This window comes from Ornithodoros turicata, chromosome 1 (assembly GCF_037126465.1).
Source record: "Ornithodoros turicata isolate Travis chromosome 1, ASM3712646v1, whole genome shotgun sequence".
Lineage (NCBI taxonomy): Eukaryota > Metazoa > Arthropoda > Arachnida > Ixodida > Argasidae > Ornithodoros > Ornithodoros turicata.
In genome coordinates, this window is record NC_088201.1 from 13,171,992 (window position 1) to 13,198,160 (window position 26,169).

Here is a 26,169-nt window from a genome sequence, read left to right on the forward strand (position 1 = left end):
AGAGATTCCAAGTGAGCACTGCACATGCCACTTGAGGTGGCGGTTGATACCGCGGCGTCTTTTAGCCATCCAGTGATGGTTTAACCCCATCAGAGTGACATCGCGGTGTTTCGCGATGGGTTCCCGTGTCTAATATCTTGGCCTGCAGCGGCGATATCGGGATGCTGTTTCCTTGTGACGAATTTCCCTTCCATCCCCCTACGCGTGCACCTTGCGGCTTGTGAGAAATCCTGGCGGTTGTCCAGATATTTGAAAATTCTAGTCAACCGTCGGTGCTTCTGACACCTTTAAAGTCTTGTAAATCCCGCCCGGACAGTTGGATCGAGACCAAAATTCAGGTCCGAACGGGCCTGGATTAGCTGTGTGATCTCGCAAATCACACAGGAACTGATCTGTAGTGGTTTCGAACTCGTAGGCGGAGACGCGTTAGTAAAATTCGTTTTTCCGAACTTCAGTGCCCTTGTTGGAAAGAAGTTCGCCTCGGACAGGGTTCATACTTGGAGAACCCACTGTTCTCGATGCGGAGCACGTGATAAAATTCACCGCGTCTCTCTAAATTTAGCAGTTCTCGAGTTAGAAAGATTCCGCGTTCACTCCTCCCAATACATGGGACTAGCGGCTTCCCCCCCCCCCCAAAAAAAAAAGCCTTCCCGTTGCTGCCACATGGTCATGTTTGCCTTCGTTATGAAGGTCTCAATGTGCTCTTTCCAACAGCGTTTGTCCCGCAGGCGCGCGATGTTCCGTTCTCCCGATATCGGCTTAAGAGCATATGACGAGCTGCGAGGCTGGCTAGAGCCACCCTGAAACGCTTCCCACTTTTCGGTGTCGTAAGTCGATTACCCGATGTCCGATTTAGTCGAAATTTTGTGTGCGCGTGCTCTGTTCCCTGCTCTACAACTTTCCAATTGTGACCAGCCGTCGATTTCCAGTGGTTAAGACGTCATTCTCGAAATTCCTGACACCGACCACCGTTCACCGATTTTTGTCCCTGTCTTCAGGCTTGAAGCCCACGGCGGATCCGACTTCCTTTTAATGGGCACACGCACTCGACATGGGAAACGCGTAGAAACTTGCCGCATCTTTCTATCCCTCTCGGTTCTCGAGTTAGAACACCGTGGCAACGGCGGTTCTCTGATACATGGGCCTGGGGCATTTTTTTCGATATCGGGTTCTTGCTGGCGTAGGAAGGTGATTGAGATGTGTTTTTGAAGAGGGAAACGTCCTCTTTCCGATAGCGTTGGTCCCGTCTTCGCGCGACTTTCCATTCCCTTGCTACATTCCTTCCTTCCTTATTATGGGTTTAGAGTGGTCAGCCAGACGGTATGGCTTGCTACTCTTCTGAGGAGCGCCTGGGTGCTGGGGCATGGCCTGGCGGGCAGGTGGCCTTCCTGCCGTTTCTGCGCTGCGGGCGGCGTCCATTTCGCTTGCCATTTCCATTTGCTTGCGTTCGCACGCCTTTTTCTGGCTCCCGTTGTCTCGCGTTCCGTCGTTGCTCTGGTGCCCTGGACTGCTGTTAATGTGTTTTTATGCCCTACTAGTGTTGCCTAGGGGTGCTTTTATGTGTGCACCCTGGAAGATAGGTCCAGAAGCCTTGCGATTTCTTAGATTAAAGGTTAGTTCTATGTACGATTCGTGCAACTTTTGTTTGGTATTATTCCTAGCGTGTGGGTTCTATTACTTTATGCTAGCAGTGTGATTATTACCCTTTTGATTCCTATTACCTTATGCTTTATCTTTCAGCTAAGTGTACTCGTGACCCTACCAGCACTTTTCAAGGTGAAGATGCAACATCGTCAGTGGCCCCGTTACTAATGTCTAATCTATGAATTTCAGATACTTTCGACGTATTCATTGCGGTGAACAACGCGGTTGGGACAGCACACTCACGACGTGGGAAGGTCACAGAAATGTTGGAAGACATCAGGTAAGTTACGCTGAAGTGCGTTTCAGAGCTCTTCAGTGACTTGTGTTTACTGCGAAACAGATTGGGCATACGCTTCACCCGTGCAACTTCGTCATGTGCTCCACGGCTTTACGGCTGTGCCACTGTATGTAAAAAATGCTGAGTGATTTTAATAAAGAATTTGCAGGGAAGTACAATGTGTCGCACCTTGTTGACTCTTTTACAGATGTGTGGAAACGTCGTAGCGGATGAATGTGAATTATGGATCTCCAAGTGGCGTCGCCCGCGTCATTTTCAAGATTTTACCCGTTTTGAAGGTACGTAGTGAATGTGCGAGGCATTCACGTTCCTACTACGTGGTTATCCATGCGTTTCCCGTCTTCGCAGGCAATAGGGCTGTTGATAGGGAGAATGCTAGGCTACTGCAGACCGCAACCATAGGCGCTGTGTCTAAAGGTATGCGTATACGTCGATGCGTACTTCACAGTGACATTTTGCTGTAGCAGTGTTTTTGAAATTACATTTCTTGCAGGTTAAGCTCACATGACGCGGCAGGGAAGGGAGTCCGTGGCGAAAAGTGAATATAGCCGAAGTTGGATAGCGTTAATTTTTGCGCACGAAAGGCAAGCTGGACACATCGCAAATCTCCAGTTGTACGAAACACAGTGCAGCATGGTCGTCGGTTATGCCAGTGCTTCAACATATGTTTCAGCGTCGCACTTTGGACATTGCGGGCATATACCTTTAAGTTTTTCCCCTTGTGGACCGATGCTGTGTGTGTTCATGGACATCATGTTTTCAAAGACATGTAAGTTCTCAATAATAATGCGAAAAAAATGCTGGTCATGTTACGCTGTGATATCATTCCTGGTGAGGTAATACGATGCGATGACGCTCAGTTTCATACGAAATAAAGTGTTTGATCTAATGTTGCTTGTTTGTGCCACTGATACGCACTGCTGTGCGGTGTTGATGTAATGTTCAGAGAACGCCAGTAAGCCTGGCTAAGGCACGGGAAAAAGGTCCACTAGAGGTCCGTAAAAGGTCGTCATTGACGTACTATGGACTTCCTTGGGACGTGCGCGGATGTTATTTGCAATGCACGCATAAAAGTTTTGTTAACGTATTGTTGCTAGATAGCCCTTCCAGAACAGTGCGTACACAGGAGCCATCATTTCATGACATACTGTCAAGGCGTTCCTGGAGAGGGCGATGGCCTGTAAATGATATACGAGGGTCGTTCAAGATTGTCCGAGACTTTTCATCTTTAGAGGCAATGAAAAATTTGGGAAGCACCAAACTACGTCAGTATTTCCTCATTCCCATCTAGACACCGCTATCATCGCTTTGACAACTCCTCGATGTAGAAAGAAGTGGGCTGCTGTCGTAACCACTGCAGGACATCTTTTTGGAGGGCTTCATCTATGTGGAACGTCTTTCCTTCAAGGTGCTCTTTGAGGGGCCCAAAGAAATGGTAATCGCTTGGTGCTAAATTTGGGCTGTAAGGGGCACGGGGCAAATCCTTCCAGCGCTTTTCGGCCAGGATTGCTATCGTCAAATTCGCCGTGTGAGTCCGGGCATTGTCATGTAGAAGAATGACCCCTCTGGACAATATCCCAGGCCTTTTCTTGCGAATTGCGTTTCGAACGGCACACTTTATCAACGTGGAGTAATACGGGCATTAATCCTGACTCCTTGCTCCAAGCTGTCCACATGAATGACACCCTATATGTCCCTGAAGTTCTCATGGATTCCCCAGCAGACGGCAGCATCTTGCTTTTCTTTGGCTGCGGGGAAGCCTTGTGTCGCCATTCCATGCATTTTGGTGTCTGGGGTGAAATGGTGCATCCTGGTGTCATCGCGCGTGATGATCGATTGCAAAAATTCCTACCCCTGGGATTGAAACGGTTCAGCAGCTGCTCAGAGACTGCCATGCGCGCTCTCTTCTGATCACAAGTGTCTCGGAACCCATCTTGCACAGACTTTGCGGAACAGTAAGTGCTCGTGAATGATTGTCTCCACACTGCCGACACTATAATATTACGCTGAGCCGCGATGTCCCGAACTGCTACTCGCTGGTTCTCGAGGATGTCTTGCTCATGGGCTTTTATGCTCACTGGCGTGACTACAGTTCGACGTACGTATCCATGTGGTTCATTCGTCACTATAAGCCGTCGTTCGCCAAACTATTTGCACCATTCATACACTCTTCCCTTTGACATTCCCCCACACTGTGCTGTAATCTTTGCAAAATCTCAGCTGGGATTACTATACAAGTGTGCCGAAGGAAGACCGATCGATCTGGTGACCGTGTAATCAGCATGAAGCCTCAAGTCAAGAGCTGATATTTCGACTGTACACTGAATCACTGGAAGAACCGTCTGTTCGAAATATCGGCTACTGTCCTAAGGATTCTTTCTGAATTCCCAGTTACAAGTTTACATAGGGAAGACAGAGCAATCCGGTGACTGTGTCAAGACTGAAGCCTCAGGTCACGAGCCCATATTTCGACTGTACACTAAGTCACTTGAAAAACCGTCTGTTCGAAATATCGGTTCCTCACCTGAGGTTTTCGTTCTGAACTTCTGGTTACAACTTTATAGAAAGAAGACCGAGCAATTTGGTTACTGTGTCAAACAGGTGGGTTGAAGCGGGGTAGTTGGTTGAAGTGCGTACTTGAGTGGAACTGTAGCAAGGAACACAGACAAGTGGGTTAAAACATAAACGATAGGAGCTCCAGGTCTCCTGTCGTTTGTTTTACCCACTTGTCCGCATGCTTGCTGCAGTTCCACTCAACTATGGACTGTGTCAAGAATGAAGCCCGAGGTCAGGAGCTGATATTCGACTGCTGTACTGGGTAACTAGAGCAGTCTGCTCGAAATACCGGCTCCTGATCTCCCAGATACAAGTTTACAGAAGGAAGATCAAGCGACCCGATGACAATTTTAATGAAGCCTCAGGTCAGGAGCCGATATTCCGACTGTTCACTGGGTCACTAGAAGAATCATCTGTCCGAAGTATAGGCTACTGACCTGAGGCTTCGTTCTGAACTCCGGGACACAAGTTCGTTGCTGAAAACCTTGGATTATGAATAGGAAGGTATCTAATCTAAGCTGATTAACTCGTTCACAAACTTGCATATCTGATGCTTTGAGCAGCTATCTTATAAGCGGCTTCCAATAAATAAAAATGCTGCTGGACTGACGGTTGCTTGTGAAGGGAAGTAAGAGACGACGCTGCTGTTGTTGAACATGGCGAAAGGAACGAAAGTGTTGTGGACACAGACAGGAACAGTATTACAGAGTGCACGGCGTAGAATACAGCTCTAGAGTAAACGTTTGACCTTGCCAGACTAACGAACAGTTACGTCCGCGTGTGCGGGGGAACGTTTGCACATGACGCTGTTATTGTCCTTTTTGGTTCGTGCCTTATTTTGACCAACTGCACCCAGTGCAGCTTAAATTCGCGTCTGTGTAGCAGGGAATGTTACCTGTTGCACGCCATTATTCGCGCTACGATTTGGTTGTTTCACCCAACGGTTTGCGGCGCAAGCTAGAAGGTATCGAACTGTTGATGTGTCGACTACTGGAAGTAATCGTCGAAGGCAGTCTGCACTTCATTTTGGGCAAAGAAAATGCAAAGCAGGATGCATTCTCTACGCTGACACGTAGATAATTTTCCTACGAAGTAATGCTTTCCATCTTTGTTGTCACGTACTGGTGAAAGAACTGATCTCACGTATGGCCCATGTTGATAGTTGTGTGCTCATTACAATTACAGGCGACAAAAAATCCCTTATTTGAAGGCGAATAAGGTGGCGGTCATTGTCCATAACAGTAGTTGTCTCTTTGTTGGTCGCAATAACTTGTTTACTCCCTATTAGCGCCGCGAAGCAACTGTGACTATTAGCGGCGTACAGATATGGACAGATGGATAGAAGACAGCAGGAAGGAGTAGGAGACAGGGGGTACGTGGTCGCAATAACACAGACAGAAAGATCTGAGTTCCAACTGGTACAATATATCACCAGTGTTACAATCCAAGCTGGGGTAAAATCCAGTGCGAGAAATCCGTGCGGGAAATGTAGTATGCAGTTGTCTCGGTCACATTAAGTGGCGAGATCCAAACTATGTCACATAAATAGCGTCGTATCCACTTATCGCAGCGAACTCGTTCCCACCAGGCCGTGTAAACCAATCCGCTGGACAGTACTGGAGCAAAGAGGTGCGTGTCGCCAAGACTTCTTACCTTCGGTCCAGCTTTGGGGGGAGCTTGTTCTTGTACGCCCCTACAGTTTCGTGTTTGTCGTTATACGTCCTTGCCACTAAACACGACAAACACATGGTTCACTAACTTTTTTTAAATTTTGGTGATACTTTCAACTATTCTTTCAGCAGGATAAACAGAAGGAAAACATACGCGCCCTCCCTCGTCATCGCCTCCCCCCTCCCCCTCGCCATTAGTTTTGGATGGGAGCACACGACTTTGTATTACACGATTTTTCATCACTGACATTGTGTGCCCGGAGAAAAACAGTGAACCCGCTGCATTCTACCCGACGAACCATGTACGTGTGGCTGTTCAACTCGTCGTAGTAGTGAAGGAACGAGTAGGGAAGAGGGATTTCTTGGGGGAAATCTAGCCCAGCCAGCCAGCCTTTATTGCAGTTTATCCATAAGCGTAAACATGAACTGAAGGAAATCTGGAAAGAAGTTGTCTACACTACGAACGCGCCTCTGAAGATGGCTTCATCTTGAATTCTAGCAGAAGTAAAACAGTTGTTCTTGAAACGAGATTTCTGTTTAGCAAGTGGACAATTATTTAACAGACAGGTAAACGAGCAGAGCCGGCTCCAACACAACACAGAACCTCAGAAAGTAACTGACATCAACAAAAATCTAATGACTGCCAGAGAGTTAGGTTCAAACCTTCGCTGGCACGCTTCTTTTTTTATGTGTGCGTGTGTACCACCTAGAGCAATTGCACCAATTGCGCGTGTACCAATCCCATCATGCAAAACCAAGGGTACCAACAGAAATAATTGCCACGAACACAGAAACGCCACAGATACTAGCGTCAGAACAATGACTGGTCATAGCGATAAATATAGAGTTTGCAGTCCTTGCTAGCAAGTATGACGGAGTTGTCGTGCATGAGGGCTACGTCGTAGCACTGTGCGTGCTTCACGTGGCTTTCGAAGGCGCTCACGAGATGACCGTCTTGCGTAAACACAGTGATGTGGAAGTAGTGGTGATTGTCAGACACGACCAGATGACCATTTTTGTTGATGCACACTGCTATGGGATAGTTGGTTACTCCAGCTCCACCAATGAGACGGAGGAGTGCACCTTCGTAGGAGAACACCTTCACACAGTGGGCTCGATTGTCAGAGATAAAAATTTCCTCCTTGTCATTCGCTGCGACACCGTTCGGGAACTCGAGGTGCTCGGAACAGCTGAACTGACGCAAGATGTTCCCCCAAAGGTCGAAGATGATAACGCGCATTACTTTGCATTCAACGACGATGATACGCAGTTTGCTGTCGACAGTGACTGCACGCGGATGCTCCAAGACTGAGGAGCCAAACTTTCGCAGAAAGTGTCCATACTGGTTGAAAACTTGAACCTGGTGCGTTGGAGATCGCTCGGTCACTATGATGTCGCCGAAAGCGCGAACGACAAAAACGCGGTTTGGATAATGCAGTTGGCCGTCCCTCCTGCCGCACTCTCCGAAGCGTAACTTGAATCTGCCGCCTCTGTCGAACACCTGGATTCGATGTCGGTTGGTGTCGGCTATGACAATGTCGCCTTGAGCATTAACCGCTACTCCAGACGGTTCCGTGAACTGACCCTCCCTGACGCCGAACTCTCCGAACTTGCTGTGGTAGATAATTTTCTGGCGCTTTATTGCGGACTTGGTATGCGGGATGTTACTCCAGGCGAATGGACTGCGCACCACGTTAACGACGGGCTCCGAAGGGTGAGGTCCAGATGGAAGTGTTTGGTTTGGTACCGTGGACAATTTTTCTGCTGAAGGGAAGAGTTCCGTAGAACATGGGTCATTGCTAGTAGAACTTGAACGACTGCAGTAGGTGCGCTCATGCATTAATGATGTGCTCGATGGTGCGTTAGAAGGACTGTCCGTGGTAGGGGCTTTGATATGTGGTCGTGAGAACGCTCCACGCACCAGGACTTCGGAGCGCTGCTGGGCACACGCCAAGGAATTTCGGATGCTCACTTGCAGGGCCGTGAAGTTTGGCACGAACACCACGTCCATGTCCTGCAAGTGTGTCTCGGGGTTGAATGTCATTATTTCCTGGAAATCTGTATCCAGCAGTTGTTGAAAATCTATTAACTCCTTGTTTGTAAAGGAGAAGTTTGCTAGCCTTTCGGCAGTGACGCAAACTTTGACGATATTGCACAAGCTCTCCTGCACTTTCTTGCCCAGGCGCTTCATGAACATAAGCTTTTTATTATAGGTATTTTCCAGGTCTATCAGGATTTCTTGTTTGCTCTGTTCCAGTGCAGTCTCGTTCCAAGCTTCGAAGGAGCTGCTAATATCAGTCTGAGCCTTACGGTAATGGATGTGTAGCCGGCTCAAAATTGTTTCTATGCTGGTCACAGAGCTGAGAAGGTTGTTGGCCTTCATTTTAGTACTGCTGATGACGAATGAGAGACCTTCGGTGAGCTTTTGCCTCACATCGACAAGAGCCATGAGGTTGTGCGTGCTCGTCGGGTGCTCGAACGCTGCGCACTCCCGGCAAACAGAAACGTTGCATGTCCTGCAGATGAACTGAAGAGCCTCATTCTTGTGGCGAAAACAACGTACCGCTTGGTCGTTTTTTCGGAGGTTGTTTGGATAGATCTGGATGTCACCCAATGTGAGAACGCGGTGGGATTGTAGCCAATGCATGAATTGGTGCGCCATTACACAATTAGAACATATGTAATGGACGCAATCAAGGCAGCGTGCAACTGCAGGAACAGCTGTGTGTTTGCAAGCCGTGCATGTGAGACATGAATGATCGAGCACCAAGGTTTTGAGGATGATTGATGTGGCATAGTTTGAGAAAAGTCCGGCAATGCCTTCGGCTGGTAATGTTGTCTCCTGTAAACACTGCGGGCACTTCAACTTGTCGGGACTTGTCTGTTGTTTTTCTAGGCACAATTTGCAGAAGGCGTGCAGACAGTTGAGTACCTGCGAATCAAATATTATATTTTGAATCGTCAGTTCTCACAACAGTCAGTTCTGCTTTCCTCGCAACATAATGCTGAAGAGGCGACGACGACGAAACACGACGTGGTGACGACAGACACGTACGGTGAACGACGTTCACCGTTTCTTCGTTGTCAGCTGTTCAGTTATGTACCAACTGGCCCCTTTTGTAGCTTATTAACCCATTCTGGGACGATTTTTTTTACAGCGAGGGAAAAATTCAGAATTTTGTTTCTGGGCTTCCCAAGACATAAGGAATACATGACAAACGTTTCAAAAGTTTTGCGCTGTTCATTATAGCGAATTGACATATGATTCCTGTGGGAGTCATTGGCCAAAAAAGGTGCTCCCCTCCATAAAACAGACGAACCGACTGATTGAGGCACACTGTATTCACTGCTACTCCAGTCTTATGGCCGAAACCATCAATTTTATTGCACACAAAAATCACTGTTACCTATCCTAATCAGAGATATTTTGGCCGTCGAGGGCACATGCAAAAAACGCGCGCTTCGCTGACCCAATCAGCTCCGAGGAAGACGAAGACTACGCTCCAGTGCCGTCTATGCGTGGAATTTTAAAGTAATATCCTTCCGCGAGCCTTGGCCACGGAGAACAATAGTTTCGGTTTCGTTCGCGAGGCTTGATAGACGAAACTGTATTATGATTCCTCTAGGAGTCATTGGCCCAGAATGGGTTAATATCAAATGCGTTGGGGAAATTCCTTCCTTCCTTCCTTCTTTCTGTGCAGTATTTCGGGTTTGCTTAGCCTCCTAAACCTAAACTGCCTTTGAGTAGTAAAACTGACTTTTGTCGGCTCTTGTTGACGCGAACACATCGAAACTTTTTACGAGCCCGAAATTTGTCGAATTCTTCGTCGCAACAATAACGTGCGCTGCTATATGCACTGTGCGTTGTCTAGAGACTGCATGGTCTACTACACTGTCGATGTAGTTGCTAGATTCTCAAAATGCGTCGCCGCTACCAAAGTTACTATGAATGTAAAAGAAACCTTAGGAAACATGAAGGCGTCCTGGCAGCTGTTGCACTTGGCGCTGATGGTAGTGTTTGCATTGAAGCTGCTTTGGACGGAACGCGATGTTCCAGGACAGACCGGCAACGGAGTCAAGTCACCTGGCGCGCTGGCCTGTGCCGCGTCTCCCTGGAAATGCAACATAATATTTAGTTTTATCACGTACGCATATCATAGGTATGCCATATAGGCTGTCGAGTCTCCGGATTTATAAACAAAAAATCGGAAAAAGCATACGGCGGCAAAATTTCAAGCACAACGGATTTATCTGAAATGTCTGCAAGAAAAGCCATTCCCTGATGATGGGTTGGCGGGGCTCCTTTCTTTTTTGTTCCGGGACTTGGCCTGGCATCGTGGGTTACCATCCCCCGCAACAGGGGAAGGATGACTCATTTACCTATAAGGATAAGTATCACACTCCTCCTTGTCTCTGGATATTTAGTGAGTGCATTCGACACGCGGACATTTCTCAGGACAACTTGGAAAGGAAAGTCCAGCGCTTAAGGTTTTTCTTTTCCCTTTTCTGTCAATCATGCTTTCCCTCCTTCTCAAACTGGAGAAGGAAAGAAGCACAGATGGCACGTTTTTGCAAGGCAGCTTCTCACTCTTTGATGATTTAATGAATTCACAATAAATCATAAACGCAGAAAAACACCCTCTAGAACAGGGGTCTCCAACTCAAACTGAGTCGCGGGACGCATTGGCCTGGCCTACACCACGGTGGGTCGCGGTCTGGGATTTCCCTACACCCCCCTCAGGGAGGGTGTACACCCTCCCTGCATTTTTGCAACACCCCCCCTGAAATTTCAGAGGTGACCCCAACCAATTCGGCCACCAGCACGTTCTAGCTGGTAGTGAGTCCGGCGCAGGGAATTACATCCTGTACTGTCAAGCTTGGGCTGTAGGACCACAGCCATGCAGATGATCGTACCATGCATTTGTCCAAAAGCATTTGAAAGTGACTGTTCAGTATGCATATATTGCACGCATATACGAGCAGAAATGCTTGCGGACACGCAAACTCAATGTGGATCATGAACCATTTGCGCCCAACTCAATCAAGCGAGGTATTTCTTTTTTCGTCTAAGGTTTTCACCATTGGTTGCTAGGTATTCATTGAACTTCGTGAGACAAGGTGCTAGTCTTTTTTCTTTGTCGGTCGTCTCAATATGCATCTTAATGTTCATAATGAATCTGTATTCTAATGTACTGTGTTCTAACATGTACAAATAAAACGGGAAAGCTGTGCACATATATGTTACCATTATGCCACAATTCTTCCTGTGTCTAAGGAAAATTCCGTAAGCGGAACCTTCACCAAGCCTAACCCCCCCCCCCTTGAAAGCTCGGCACCCCCCCCCCCCAGCAGTGAATTTCTGGGGAAATCACTGGCGCGGTTATAGAGAACGTACACAAAAACTGCCCGATTTGGGGGACCGCGTGGCAGAGGTCAAGTGGCGTAACGGCAACTTTCTGAACTGTCTCTAGTATGGCACAGAACTCGTTCTCCATGCGACACGTGGATGCCGTTGGCTACAGTCCTATAGTCTAGAAAAGAAGCCCGAAGGAAATACGCAGTAGAAGTCAAGAACAGACAATATCGACCGGCAGGAGGCTATGCACCTCGCGAAAAACTAAACGCGAACAAGGTTACGGGAGGTCGCGCTCCTAATGATGCGCTGACGACACTTGAGACCTCTTCTTCCTCACCAGATTCCCCGCTTGTGGAAGATCCAACGGGAAGATCCATCGGGGAAGAACATCCAACGGGGTCACGTGACCGATGGATAAAAGATCCAAAGGGAAAAAAGATCCAAAGGGAAAAAAGATCCAAAGGGAAAAAAGATCCATGCGGAACACCCATAGGCAAAGAAGATCCACACGGCAAGAAGGTCAATAGGGAAAGGGAATCCAAGCGAGGAAGCGCGTGAATGTGTATATAGGATCGAAAAGAATGCTTAATAAGCGGGCCATCGTATCATACTGCCAGTTTGTATTAAGCCCGATATTTCCACGAGGACCGCAAGACCAGGACCACAGAACTTGTGGGAATCCGCCCGTCGAATCCCACTCGGTTGAAAGGCGCGACCTGTCCAACAGACCAAACCGCCACGCGAAACAAAGACGCTGCGGAATGTTCTGTGTCTGCTGGTGTGTAACGTGTATTATGCAGAGGAATCCGAGGAATTGCACCTGATTCAATTAGATTCCACCAGCACTGGATTGAATCAGGTCCAGCTGAACCAGGTTACACCCGAGTTATTGAGGAAATATATACCCCTATTGCCCCCCCCCCCCTCAATGCTGCTGAAAACTAACAAAAAATGTCAGGCCGTACGGCATATATGCCTTCCGTCAGATTCGCAAAAATTTGGAGCCACGCACATTAGAGTTTTGCAATAGTCGCCAGCTTCCTCATCCTAAGAGCAGAAAATGGTCCGTTGTGAATCACCACTATTCGGACACGAATTGAGCAGTCTCGTTTTGCAGCAAGGTGTCATTGCATTCCGACAGCCACAAAGTCATTTCAAAATATCCCTAACTTGCGCGCCGATATCAATAATTGAGTCCAAGTAGTTCACAACATCAGGAAACGTGGGGACGTGCTCTGCTACATACGTTGCTAATCTGTCCATCTCGGAAAGCAACAGTCTTCCTCCGAAGCACGCTTGGGCACTGTGGTCAAGCCTCAGAGCATGCATCCGAGTGACATGCTGCGAGGTTCGAGGCCACCGCCACAGCTCTGCCAAACTGGGGCGCCGCCCCGTCGATTCGACTCAGTAGGCCGTTGTGTCAGTCTTCTACCATGTTCGTGATTCGAGGCCAGATATTCTTGAATGGACCCCATATGTCTTTGATGATGGCATTTTCGATCTAGAAGCTCTCGAAGTACCAGGAGAAGTACCGGGTGATCGTAATCGCTTCGACTGAACTGACGGATTGTCATTCGGACAGGGAACCAGCAGACGGCTTGCTGGCGGCATCTTCCTTGCAGTTTACATATTAAGGATATATTATTACTTATTATTTGCTTATTCTAAAAATATTGATTGTAGAGAATAACAACGAGTGCTTAGGACACTTCGTTTTCGGGTTAAACCCGATTTTTCACGATAGTTCCGTCCCGAACAGATTTTCAAGAATTCGGATAAAACCGATATCTACCCGAAATTCTTGTGGTCTTGTCGTTCTCTGTAAACTGTCGGAAAAGTAAATCATAATATCAGCAAAGACAGCTATTTGTGACAACCTATTTGTCCTCTATTTATGATCACCTCCTGCAGGAGTCAAAGACTAGCTTTTGTGGAGCTCTGGCAAGTGTTTGAATACCGCGGTCATTCACTACCCTATAGTTCCAAGCGAAAATATAAATCTCGTCCCCGTGTCACAGCAGCGGCTTGTTTCATATGCCTTTCGTTTCACCCGAAACTTCCCTGGTGACATATCAAACAGAGATCATGGCGCCCGATTTCTCCCGAATGCTCGGTTGTAAATAGCACCCGATTTTTCCCTCAATAATTTGAAAAATCATAAAACCCGAAAATGAAGAACCCTACTCGGAATGCTTAAGTGACGACGATGTAGTGGGATGTTTCGTGCAACCTATCCCATTGCTTGAAGGGGAATGGTGAATGATGAAATGTTCAGAGCTCACGCAGGAGCCCTGTTGCTGTTAAAAATGTGATGAGGGCTGGAAGAGCTCATAGCTGATTCGCTGGGTTGGCTGGAGGCAGGACGAATGCAAACCATGCCGTAGATTGGTACTACATTACTTCTTAGGAGGAAAACATGTACGCAAAGAGCCATGTCGCAATGCGAACTGCAACTGTACAACACAAAGAAGTTCCAACGTGGTCACGTGACAGAGGGAATAAAAATCCATAACATCCATAAGGAAAAAAGATCCAAGCGAGAAAGAAGATCCATGCGGCAAAAAGATCCATAGGGAAAGGATCTTTCCCTATGGATCTTTCCCTTTGTTAGGTTGACCGCAGTGGCAATTCTCAACGATGCTCATCAGACAGCTGGAACCTCAGCTTAGTCTTGTGGATATTCATCATTGAAAAGAACTGCTCGCATACGTATATGCTTCCAGACATCGACAGAAGAAGGCTAACGTCAGACATCAGGCAGGGAAACAATTTTTAACAAATTTAAGGCGGGCTACTTGAGCTAGATTGCGACCAACCATTGAAGGAGCTCCATCAGTCGTCGATACTGACGCGAGATTATCCCACTTAGGACCAGGGTGTCGAACCGCAAAACATACGGGTTCGGTTCGGGTTCGCGTTGCTTTGATTTCATCCCGGTTCAGTTCCGGTTCGGCCGCGCAAAAATCGAACCGGTTCGCAGCCCCGAACCAGTTCGCGAACCGGTTCAACCGGTTCCATAAAACTGCTTTTATCAGGAAATGCGTGGCTAATAGTAGCTTACTGCTGTTGTCTGCATTGACGTTTTTAGCGGTCGGGTACTCCCTTTAGCGAAAAAGAAATTGATAAACACTAAGTCCACGCTGATGAAGCGGGGTAGCCCTGCTACTTTGTTCCCAAAATCTTTTTCACGCGCACAGTGCCAGCAAGATACACTTAAAGGAAGCCTAATTAAATGGACAGCCTCACATAGAGTACAGTACTAGCCGGCACACTGCCTTCGCAGCGTGAACCGATCTGGAACTGTACTGAAACATGTCGAAAATAAGCCTGCCAGCCTTACTCTGTCTGAGCTTGCAGCAGTGAAAGTTAATCCACAACACAAAGACAGTGTGTCACGATACAATTGCACTACCAATAAGCAGAACTGCATTTACTTTTCAAACCACGACCAATCAAACAGGCACTGTTCTGCGTACCGCCCCTTCTCCACTTCTCGTGTTTCTGACTGCTGCTGTTTTTACTGCTCACGTGTAAAAGGAATGCTGAGCACTTACTTAATCGCATATTCGTCCTATAGAGCTACATAACTGGCCTACTCCATTCCTGTTTCATTCGTTGGCGTGGCGCTTCGTCTCTGAAGGGTAGACGCCGCAGCGCGTGCGCGGGGCGCAAGCCCCTGTGCTCACAAGGACAACTGCGCTTCAACGTGTCAAAAGTGTACTTACTATAAGTCCTCGCCTGACTGCTAGATGAAAATTTCCGAAATCCATGATATGGACGCGTGACGATGATACCACTGTGTCTTCGTTCGGGGATTGAGAGGAACTCTTATGCTGACTTCTACCGCTATGATTTTTTGCGGTTCTGCTCTGGTTCGGGTTCAACAGTGTCATAAAAATTTCGGTTCGGGTTTGGGTTCGGTTCCGGCAAAAATAACGGTTCGGGTACGGTTTTCGGAAGGGTTCGGTTCGACACCCTGCTTGGGACCTGCTCCTTCGATGCTGCCTTTTACCGTGTAGCACAGGTCACTCCCCGTCGTTGTCCCTTTCAGAGGAAGCAGCTCAAACAGTTCCTCATTTATGTCGAAGTCATGCATGACACCGCGGATGAACACCACGCACTGAGCAACATCATTTATGTCCGTGGATTCATCAAGTGCTATCGAATATGCACAAAAATTCTCAACCCGCCTATATAGCGACAGTATTTGCAGAAAGGCTAATCTTCTCACAAGAATCTTTTGCGGTTGGGCACACAATTTCGGCTGCACAGAATGAGACAAGACCTTCTGTGAAGGGTTTTGACGCTTTTGCGTTCAACTGCGACAGGGCTAAGCTTGCTTCCTCACTTTATCCGTCAACCTTACGAAAAATGTCTTTTGTGGCTGCCAATTTGAGCCGCATCACCTTTTCCTCACGAATCTTTCCAGTAAATTCTGCGTACTGTCTTTTGTGAAGCGCTGCGTAATGACGTCGGACATTGTACTCTTTCGGAACAGCAACAGTTTTTTGGCACACCAGACATTCCGGGACGTTGTTTATATCCGCGAGCAGATACTTTACCTCCCAATGCCCTTGGAAGGTACACTTCTCTATACCGTCCGCTTCAGATGTGACTTCGAGCAGGCCATAGGCTCTGTATCTGCTAATCATCTGCTCTCGCTTTTTTGTAGTCGGTCGCAAAAACATGGATACACTGCGCAAACCGACGTCCACGAAACTATAGGACGACCTTCGACCACTAGGTCCTTCCGAGGAAGCGTAGCCGCCACGGAGGACCCGTGTATTGCAGGGAAGAGAGCTCCCCTGTGAAGTGTATTATTTTAAGTGGGGCTGTCAATGTTGTGATTCGACGTTATGCAAGAACTAAAGGGCATTCCGCAGGCCCACGATTGCCCATAGCATCTACTAGCTTCATTCTCTTTCTTTCGTTGCGGGAGCTCCGCGGGCCGCGTGTTGGAGACCCCTGCTCTATAATACGCAAAGAAACCCGGATCCCTAACATAGGTCTTGGAAATTTGCGGTTCGTGCAAGGTTTTCATTGGGGCTGATCCTCCTGGGTTATGGCCTTGCGTTCACAGTTGACTCCCCTTGTAAACACTACCTCTGGTTGTTTATCGATTATCAGTGTATCTAAAGGGACGTTTTGTAAAATCTTGCTTCAGTGTCCAGCCCGCCAATCATTAATAATTTCGTTCTTGCAGTAGAGTAAAGAGGAAACCATCAATATCCAGTGTCGGCATTGTAGTGTTATATTAGCAGGGCGATGTTTTCGAAAGCAAATAAGATGCACACTGTTCAGATGGGTAATGTTCAACCTCAACACCATCTTCGACTTTTCTCATCCTCCAGCACAATGAGAGCAGCAAATACTATCGGCATCTCTTTCGCCATACGTAGACCAGCTTCTCGCGACCATTATGGATAGATATTCATTTCAGCGCGTACTGTGTAGTCCAGTGGTTCACAACCTTTCCTGCTCCATGCACCCCCTTTGCCGTTCGTCGAACGTATTGTTTCTGACGATAGACCTCACTGCAAGATAGCCCTTTCGGAGCCATGCGCACCCCGGAGCCATCATGACATACCGTGGAGGCGTTCCTGGTGAGGGAGATATCCTGTTAATGATATACAAGGATCGTTCAAGGTTGACCGAGGTTCAAGGTATTTCTTTAAATACAATAGAAAGGAAGCACCAAATTACATCAACTTTTCAGCATGCGCATCTAGACACCGCTGTGGCAACCCCTTGATGTAGAGGGCTGCCGTCGTAACCGCTGCAGGACATCTTTCTGGGGGGCTTCATCTGTGGGGAACGTTCCTCCAAGGTGGCCTTTGGAGGCCCAAACAAACGGTAATCGCTTAGGGGCTTAATCTGGGCTATAAGAGGTATGGGGCACAGCCTCCCAGTGCATTTCGGCCAGGGTTGCTACCATCAAATTCGCCTTGTGAGGTCGGGCATTCCGGTCATCATCCCAGGCCTTTTCTTCAGAATTAGGTTTCACCTCATGCATTTTTGTCTGAGGGTGAAATGATGCATCCAGGTGTCATCACAAGCGATGGTTGATTGCAACAATTCGTCCCCTTCGGATATAAACCGGTTCAGCAGCTGCTCAGAGACTGCCATGCGCGCTCTCTTCTGGTCACAAGTGAGGTCTCGGGGAATCCACTGTGCCTGTAATCTTTCCAAATCTCAGCTGGGTTTACTTTCTCCTTCACAAGTAACATCATTACGCATCGCTGTTCCACAGCTACAGATGCACTGCTCGCCGTCATTATAGCTGCCGCTGCCGCACTTGCTGCACGTGCCGCTGACCCGCGAAGGACTCCGAAAGTTGTGTTAAATCACATTTACTCACTGATTTTTCTCGAGCAAAAGTCTTTATCAATCTTGAACGACCCTTGCACCGCACAGAGTGCGTGCAGTGGCCGATTAGAGGTGAATGTTGTCATTCCCCCATGACAAAATCCCAAATTCCCCCCACCCGTCCTTGTCTCTTCTAGTCCTATATTTAATTTTCACATATTGCAACAGGTTGTGTTTGAGACACTAATCCCGCGTGTGCAGCACTTGCCGAACCAAAGGTTACAATGGCCGCTCGATACGGTAATAGTGTGTTCAGAATTAAGCCTCAGGTCAGGAGCCGATATTTCTGCTGAGTCACTATAGAATAACCGCCTGTTGGAAATATCGGCTCCTGACCTGAGGCTTCGTTCTGCACTCTCCGACACAATTTTACAGAAGGAAGACAGCGATCCGGTGTCAGCGTGTTAAGAATAAAGCCTCAGGTCAGGAGCAGACATTTCGACTATCATTGTGTCACTAGAAGAACAGTCTGTTCGAACAGCTTACAGAAGGAAGATCGAGCGATCCGGTGTCTGTCAAGATTGAAGCCTCAGGGCAGAAGCAGATATTTCGACTGTTCTACTGGGTCACTACAGACAGTGGCGTAGCCACGGGGGGGGCTCAGTTCATGGCGTCTATTTAAGAAGCACTCTTGAATGGTTTTCAAAGTATGAGCTTTTCAAAATACTTCCAATCTCGTGACACCACCTCATTGGTCATGCCAGCCTATACATGTAATCGTACTGTGAACGTCTAAATAAACTATTTTCGTTCCTTTTTTTAATCCTCAGTTTGCAATGTGCACAGGTATGTGTGTGTTGTCGACACAGGATCAGCGGGGGGGGGGGTCGAGTTTTCGTATCGAGCCCCCCCCCCCCTACCTTGGAGGTCTGGCTACGCCACTGACTATAGAACAGTGTTCGAAATATCGGCTACTGAACCGAGGCTTTGTTCTGAACCCCCGGATACAAGTTTACAGAAGGAAGGCCGAGCGATCCAGTGACAGTGTGTTCAGAATGAAGCCTCAGTCAGGAACCGAAATTTTCACTGTTCTACTGGGTCACTAGAAGAGCCGTCTGTTCGAAATATCGGCTACTGAGCCGAGGCTTTGTTCTGAACACGCGGATACAAGTACAGAAGGAAGGCCGAGCGATCCAATGACTGTGTTCAGAATGAAGCCTCAGTCAGGAACCGAAATTTTCACTGTTCTACTGGGTCACTAGAAGAGCCGTCTGTTCGAAATATCGGCTACTGAGCCGAGGCTTTGTTCTGAACACGCGGATACAAGTACAGAAGGACGGCCGAGCGATCCAATGACTGTGTTCAGAATGAAGCCTCAGTCAGGAACCGAAATTTTCACTGTTCTACTGGGTCACTAGAAGAGCTGTCTGTTCGAAATATCGGCTACTAAGCCGAGGCTTTGTTCTGAACACGCGGATACAAGTACAGAAGGAAGGCCGAGCGATCCAGTGACTGTTCAGAATGAAGCCTCAGTCAGGAACCGAAATTTTCACTGTTTTACTGGGTCACTAGAAGAGCCGTCTGTTCGAAATATCGGCTACTGAGCCGAGGCTTTGTTCTGAACACGCGGATACAAGTACAGAAGGAAGGCCGAGCGATCCAATGACTGTGTTCAGAATGAAGCCTCAGTCAGGAACCGAAATTTTCACTGTTCTACTGGGTCACTAGAAGAGCCGTCTGTTCGAAATATCGGCTACTGAGCCGAGGCTTTGTTCTGAACACGCGGATACAAGTACAGAAGGAAGGCCGAGCGATCCAATGACTGTGTTCAGAATGAAGCCTCAGTCAGGAACCGAAATTTTCGCTGTTCTACTGGGTCACTAGAAGAGCCATCTGTTCGAAATATCGGCTACTGAGCCGATGCTTTGTTCTGAACACGCGGATACAAGTACAGAAGGAAGGCCGAGCGATCCAGTGACTGTTCAGAATGAAGCCTCAGTCAGGAACCGAAATTTTCACTGTTCTACTGGGTCACTAGAAGAGCCGTCTGTTCGAAATATCGGCTACTGAGCCGAGGCTTTGTTCTGAACACGCGGATACAAGTACAGAAGGAAGGCCGAGCGATCCAGTGACTGTTCAGAATGAAGCCTCGGTCAGGAACCGAAATTTCGAATGGTCTACTGGGTCACTAGAAGAGCCGTCTGTTCGAAATATCTGCTACTGAGCCGAGGCTTTATTCTGAACACGCGGATACAAGTACAGAAGGAAGGCCGAGCGATTCAGTGACTGTTCAGAATGAAGCCTCAGTCAGGAACCGAAATTTGGAATGGTCTACTGGGTCACAAGAAGAGCCGTCTGTTCGAAATATCTGCTACTGAGCCGAGGCTTTATTCTGAACACGCGGATACAAGTACAGAAGGAAGGCCGAGCGATCCAGTGACTGTTCAGAATGAAGCCTCAGTCAGGAACCGAAATTTCGAATGGTCTACTGGGTCACTAGAAGAGCCGTCTGTTCGAAATATCGGCTACTGAGCCGAGGCTTTGTTCTGAACACGCGGATACAAGTACAGAAGGAAGGCCGAGCGATCCAATGACTGTGTTCAGAATGAAGCCTCAGTCAGGAACCGAAATTTTCGCTGTTCTACTGGGTCACTAGAAGAGCCATCTGTTCGAAATATCGGCTACTGAGCCGATGCTTTGTTCTGAACACGCGGATACAAGTACAGAAGGAAGGCCGAGCGATCCAGTGACTGTGTTCAGAATGAAGCCTCAGTCAGGAACCGAAATTTTCTCTGTTCTACTGGGTCACTAGAAGAGCCGTCTGTTCGAAATATCGGCTACTGAGCCGAGGCTTTGTTCTGAACACGCGGATACAAGTACAGAAGGAAGGCCGAGCGATCCAGTGACTGTTCAGAATGAAGCCTCGGTCAGGAACCGAAATTTCGAATGGTCTACTGGGTCACTAGAAGAGCCGTCTGTTCGAAATATCTGCTACTGAGCCGAGGCTTTATTCTGAACACGCGGATACAAGCACAGAAGGAAGGCCGAGCGATCCAGTGACTGTTCAGAATGAAGCCTCAGTCAGGAACCGAAATTTCGAATGGTCTACTGGGTCACTAGAAGAGCCGTCTGTTCGAAATATCTGCTACTGAGCCGAGGCTTTATTCTGAACACGCGGATACAAGTACAGAAGGAAGGCCGAGCGATTCAGTGACTGTTCAGAATGAAGCCTCAGTCAGGAACCGAAATTTGGAATGGTCTACTGGGTCACAAGAGCCGTCTGTTCGAAATATCTGCTACTGAGCCGAGGCTTTATTCTGAACACGCGGATACAAGTACAGAAGGAAGGCCGAGCGATCCAGTGACTGTGTTCAGAATGAAGCCTCAGTCAGGAACCGAAATTTTCACTGTTCTACTGGGTCACTAGAAGAGCCGTCTGTTCGAAATATCGGCTACTGAGCCGAGGCTTTGTTCTGAACACGCGGATACAAGTACAGAAGGAAGGCCGAGCGATCCAGTGACTGTTCAGAATGAAGCCTCGGTCAGGAACCGAAATTTCGAATGGTCTACTGGGTCACTAGAAGAGCCGTCTGTTCGAAATATCTGCTACTGAGCCGAGGCTTTATTCTGAACACGCGGATACAAGCACAGAAGGAAGGCCGAGCGATCCAGTGACTGTTCAGAATGAAGCCTCAGTCAGGAACCGAAATTTCGAATGGTCTACTGGGTCACTAGAAGAGCCGTCTGTTCGAAATATCTGCTACTGAGCCGAGGCTTTATTCTGAACACGCGGATACAAGCACAGAAGGAAGGCCGAGCGATCCAGTGACTGTTCAGAATGAAGCCTCAGTCAGGAACCGAAATTTCGAATGGTCTACTGGGTCACTAGAAGAGCCGTCTGTTCGAAATATCTGCTACTGAGCCGAGGCTTTATTCTGAACACGCGGATACAAGTACAGAAGGAAGGCCGAGCGATTCAGTGACTGTTCAGAATTAAGCCTCAGGTCAGGAGCCGATATTTCTGCTGAGTCACTATAGAATAACCGCCTGTTGGAAATATCGGCTCCTGACCTGAGGCTTCGTTCTGCACTCTCCGACACAATTTTACAGAAGGAAGACAGCGATCCGGTGTCAGCGTGTTAAGAATAAAGCCTCAGGTCAGGAGCAGACATTTCGACTATCATTGTGTCACTAGAAGAACAGTCTGTTCGAACAGCTTACAGAAGGAAGATCGAGCGATCCGGTGTCTGTCAAGATTGAAGCCTCAGGGCAGAAGCAGATATTTCGACTGTTCTACTGGGTCACTACAGACAGTGGCGTAGCCACGGGGGGGGCTCAGTTCATGGCGTCTATTTAAGAAGCACTCTTGAATGGTTTTCAAAGTATGAGCTTTTCAAAATACTTCCAATCTCGTGACACCACCTCATTGGTCATGCCAGCCTATACATGTAATCGTACTGTGAACGTCTAAATAAACTATTTTCGTTCCTTTTTTTAATCCTCAGTTTGCAATGTGCACAGGTATGTGTGTGTTGTCGACACAGGATCAGCGGGGGGGGGGGGTCGAGTTTTCGTATCGAGCCCCCCCCCCTACCTTGGAGGTCTGGCTACGCCACTGACTATAGAACAGTGTTCGAAATATCGGCTACTGAACCGAGGCTTTGTTCTGAACCCCCGGATACAAGTTTACAGAAGGAAGGCCGAGCGATCCAGTGACAGTGTGTTCAGAATGAAGCCTCAGTCAGGAACCGAAATTTTCACTGTTCTACTGGGTCACTAGAAGAGCCGTCTGTTCGAAATATCGGCTACTGAGCCGAGGCTTTGTTCTGAACACGCGGATACAAGTACAGAAGGAAGGCCGAGCGATCCAATGACTGTGTTCAGAATGAAGCCTCAGTCAGGAACCGAAATTTTCACTGTTCTACTGGGTCACTAGAAGAGCCGTCTGTTCGAAATATCGGCTACTGAGCCGAGGCTTTGTTCTGAACACGCGGATACAAGTACAGAAGGACGGCCGAGCGATCCAATGACTGTGTTCAGAATGAAGCCTCAGTCAGGAACCGAAATTTTCACTGTTCTACTGGGTCACTAGAAGAGCTGTCTGTTCGAAATATCGGCTACTAAGCCGAGGCTTTGTTCTGAACACGCGGATACAAGTACAGAAGGAAGGCCGAGCGATCCAGTGACTGTTCAGAATGAAGCCTCAGTCAGGAACCGAAATTTTCACTGTTTTACTGGGTCACTAGAAGAGCCGTCTGTTCGAAATATCGGCTACTGAGCCGAGGCTTTGTTCTGAACACGCGGATACAAGTACAGAAGGAAGGCCGAGCGATCCAATGACTGTGTTCAGAATGAAGCCTCAGTCAGGAACCGAAATTTTCACTGTTCTACTGGGTCACTAGAAGAGCCGTCTGTTCGAAATATCGGCTACTGAGCCGAGGCTTTGTTCTGAACACGCGGATACAAGTACAGAAGGAAGGCCGAGCGATCCAATGACTGTGTTCAGAATGAAGCCTCAGTCAGGAACCGAAATTTTCGCTGTTCTACTGGGTCACTAGAAGAGCCATCTGTTCGAAATATCGGCTACTGAGCCGATGCTTTGTTCTGAACACGCGGATACAAGTACAGAAGGAAGGCCGAGCGATCCAGTGACTGTGTTCAGAATGAAGCCTCAGTCAGGAACCGAAATTTTCACTGTTCTACTGGGTCACTAGAAGAGCCGTCTGTTCGAAATATCGGCTACTGAGCCGAGGCTTTCTTCTGAACACGCGGATACAAGTACAGAAGGAAGGCCGAGCGATCCAGTGACTGTTCAGAATGAAGCCTCGGTCAGGAACCGAAATTTCGAATGGTCTACTGGGTCACTAGAAGAGCCGTCTGTTCGAAATATCTGCTACTGAGCCGAGGCTTTATTCTGAACACGCGGATACAAGTACAGAAGGAAGGCCGAGCGATTCAGTGACTGTTCAGAATGAAGCCTCAGTCAGGAACCGAAATTTGGAATGGTCTACTGGGTCACAAGAAGAGCCGTCTGTTCGAAATATCTGCTACTGAGCCGAGGCTTTATTCTGAACACGCGGATACAAGTACAGAAGGAAGGCCGAGCGATCCAGTGACTGTTCAGAATGAAGCCTCAGTCAGGAACCGAAATTTCGAATGGTCTACTGGGTCACTAGAAGAGCCGTCTGTTCGAAATATCGGCTACTGAGCCGAGGCTTTGTTCTGAACACGCGGATACAAGTACAGAAGGAAGGCCGAGCGATCCAATGACTGTGTTCAGAATGAAGCCTCAGTCAGGAACCGAAATTTTCGCTGTTCTACTGGGTCACTAGAAGAGCCATCTGTTCGAAATATCGGCTACTGAGCCGATGCTTTGTTCTGAACACGCGGATACAAGTACAGAAGGAAGGCCGAGCGATCCAGTGACTGTGTTCAGAATGAAGCCTCAGTCAGGAACCGAAATTTTCTCTGTTCTACTGGGTCACTAGAAGAGCCGTCTGTTCGAAATATCGGCTACTGAGCCGAGGCTTTGTTCTGAACACGCGGATACAAGTACAGAAGGAAGGCCGAGCGATCCAGTGACTGTTCAGAATGAAGCCTCGGTCAGGAACCGAAATTTCGAATGGTCTACTGGGTCACTAGAAGAGCCGTCTGTTCGAAATATCTGCTACTGAGCCGAGGCTTTATTCTGAACACGCGGATACAAGCACAGAAGGAAGGCCGAGCGATCCAGTGACTGTTCAGAATGAAGCCTCAGTCAGGAACCGAAATTTCGAATGGTCTACTGGGTCACTAGAAGAGCCGTCTGTTCGAAATATCTGCTACTGAGCCGAGGCTTTATTCTGAACACGCGGATACAAGTACAGAAGGAAGGCCGAGCGATTCAGTGACTGTTCAGAATGAAGCCTCAGTCAGGAACCGAAATTTGGAATGGTCTACTGGGTCACAAGAGCCGTCTGTTCGAAATATCTGCTACTGAGCCGAGGCTTTATTCTGAACACGCGGATACAAGTACAGAAGGAAGGCCGAGCGATCCAGTGACTGTGTTCAGAATGAAGCCTCAGTCAGGAACCGAAATTTTCACTGTTCTACTGGGTCACTAGAAGAGCCGTCTGTTCGAAATATCGGCTACTGAGCCGAGGCTTTGTTCTGAACACGCGGATACAAGTACAGAAGGAAGGCCGAGCGATCCAGTGACTGTTCAGAATGAAGCCTCGGTCAGGAACCGAAATTTCGAATGGTCTACTGGGTCACTAGAAGAGCCGTCTGTTCGAAATATCTGCTACTGAGCCGAGGCTTTATTCTGAACACGCGGATACAAGCACAGAAGGAAGGCCGAGCGATCCAGTGACTGTTCAGAATGAAGCCTCAGTCAGGAACCGAAATTTCGAATGGTCTACTGGGTCACTAGAAGAGCCGTCTGTTCGAAATATCTGCTACTGAGCCGAGGCTTTATTCTGAACACGCGGATACAAGTACAGAAGGAAGGCCGAGCGATTCAGTGACTGTTCAGAATGAAGCCTCAGTCAGGAACCGAAATTTGGAATGGTCTACTGGGTCACAAGAAGAGCCGTCTGTTCGAAATATCTGCTACTGAGCCGAGGCTTTATTCTGAACACGCGGATACAAGTACAGAAGGAAGGCCGAGCGATCCAGTGACTGTTCAGAATGAAGCCTCAGTCAGGAACCGACATTTCGACTGCTAAACTGCGTCACTAGAAGAACCGCCTGTTTGAAATGTCGGCTCCTAACCTGTGGCTTCGTTCCGAACTCCCGCATACAAGTTCACAGACGGAAGGTCGGGCGCACCGGTGACTGCAATAAAGCTCTAGCTCAGGAGCTGTTATTTCGACTGTTCACTGGGACAATAGAAGACCGTCTATTCGAAATATCGACTCCTGACTGAGGCTTCGTTCTGAACTCCTGCACACAAGTTCGTTGCTGAAATAATTGCTTATTAAAAGCAATGTACCTAACCTAAGCATGCCTACCTACAGCTACACCTACCTACCTACAGCTAGCTAACCTTTTCAGTGACTTTCATCTTTCATACCTACCCTACCTAGCCTATACTCGTTCGCAAATTTGGATGTGATGCTTCGAGCAGCTATATGCTTATCTCTAAAAAGGCTTCCAATACATAAAAAATACTGCAGCACTTACGGTTGCGTGCGAAGGGAAGTAAGGAACGACGCTGCTGTTGTTGAACATGACGAAAGGAAGGGATGTGTTGTGGATGTGGACACGGAGAGGAACAGTGCTAGAGAGCTCAGCGTAGCGTACAGTTATGGGACGAACGTTTGACCTCAACTGACTAACGAACAGTTACGTCCGTGTGC

The 26,169-nt window shown here is 48.0% G+C and overlaps 1 protein-coding gene and 1 long non-coding RNA gene across 3 annotated transcripts; one reads left to right on the top strand and one right to left on the bottom strand.

Moving 5' to 3' along the window:
- Positions 1-1,523: 1,523 nt before the first annotated feature.
- LOC135397186 (uncharacterized) lies at positions 1,524-2,757 on the top strand. Of its 2 annotated transcripts, XR_010423608.1 has the most exons (6): positions 1,524-1,612; positions 1,741-1,776; positions 1,834-1,924; positions 1,985-2,048; positions 2,130-2,359; positions 2,436-2,757. It is a non-coding gene; the product is annotated as an uncharacterized LOC135397186 (long non-coding RNA). The 2 variants fall into 2 exon arrangements; XR_010423607.1 differs by having other exon boundaries at positions 1,985-2,359.
- A 3,781-nt stretch (positions 2,758-6,538) lies between these two features.
- Positions 6,539-26,061, bottom strand: LOC135397194 (B-box type zinc finger protein ncl-1-like). The gene is made up of 3 exons (XM_064628602.1): positions 25,994-26,061; positions 10,131-10,280; positions 6,539-9,100 (listed from the first exon to the last, which is right to left on the bottom strand). The coding sequence occupies exons 1-3, from the start codon at positions 26,039-26,041 to the stop codon at positions 6,980-6,982; spliced, it is 2,319 nt and encodes a 772-aa protein (XP_064484672.1). The 5' UTR covers positions 26,042-26,061; the 3' UTR covers positions 6,539-6,979.
- Positions 26,062-26,169: the final 108 nt, after the last annotated feature.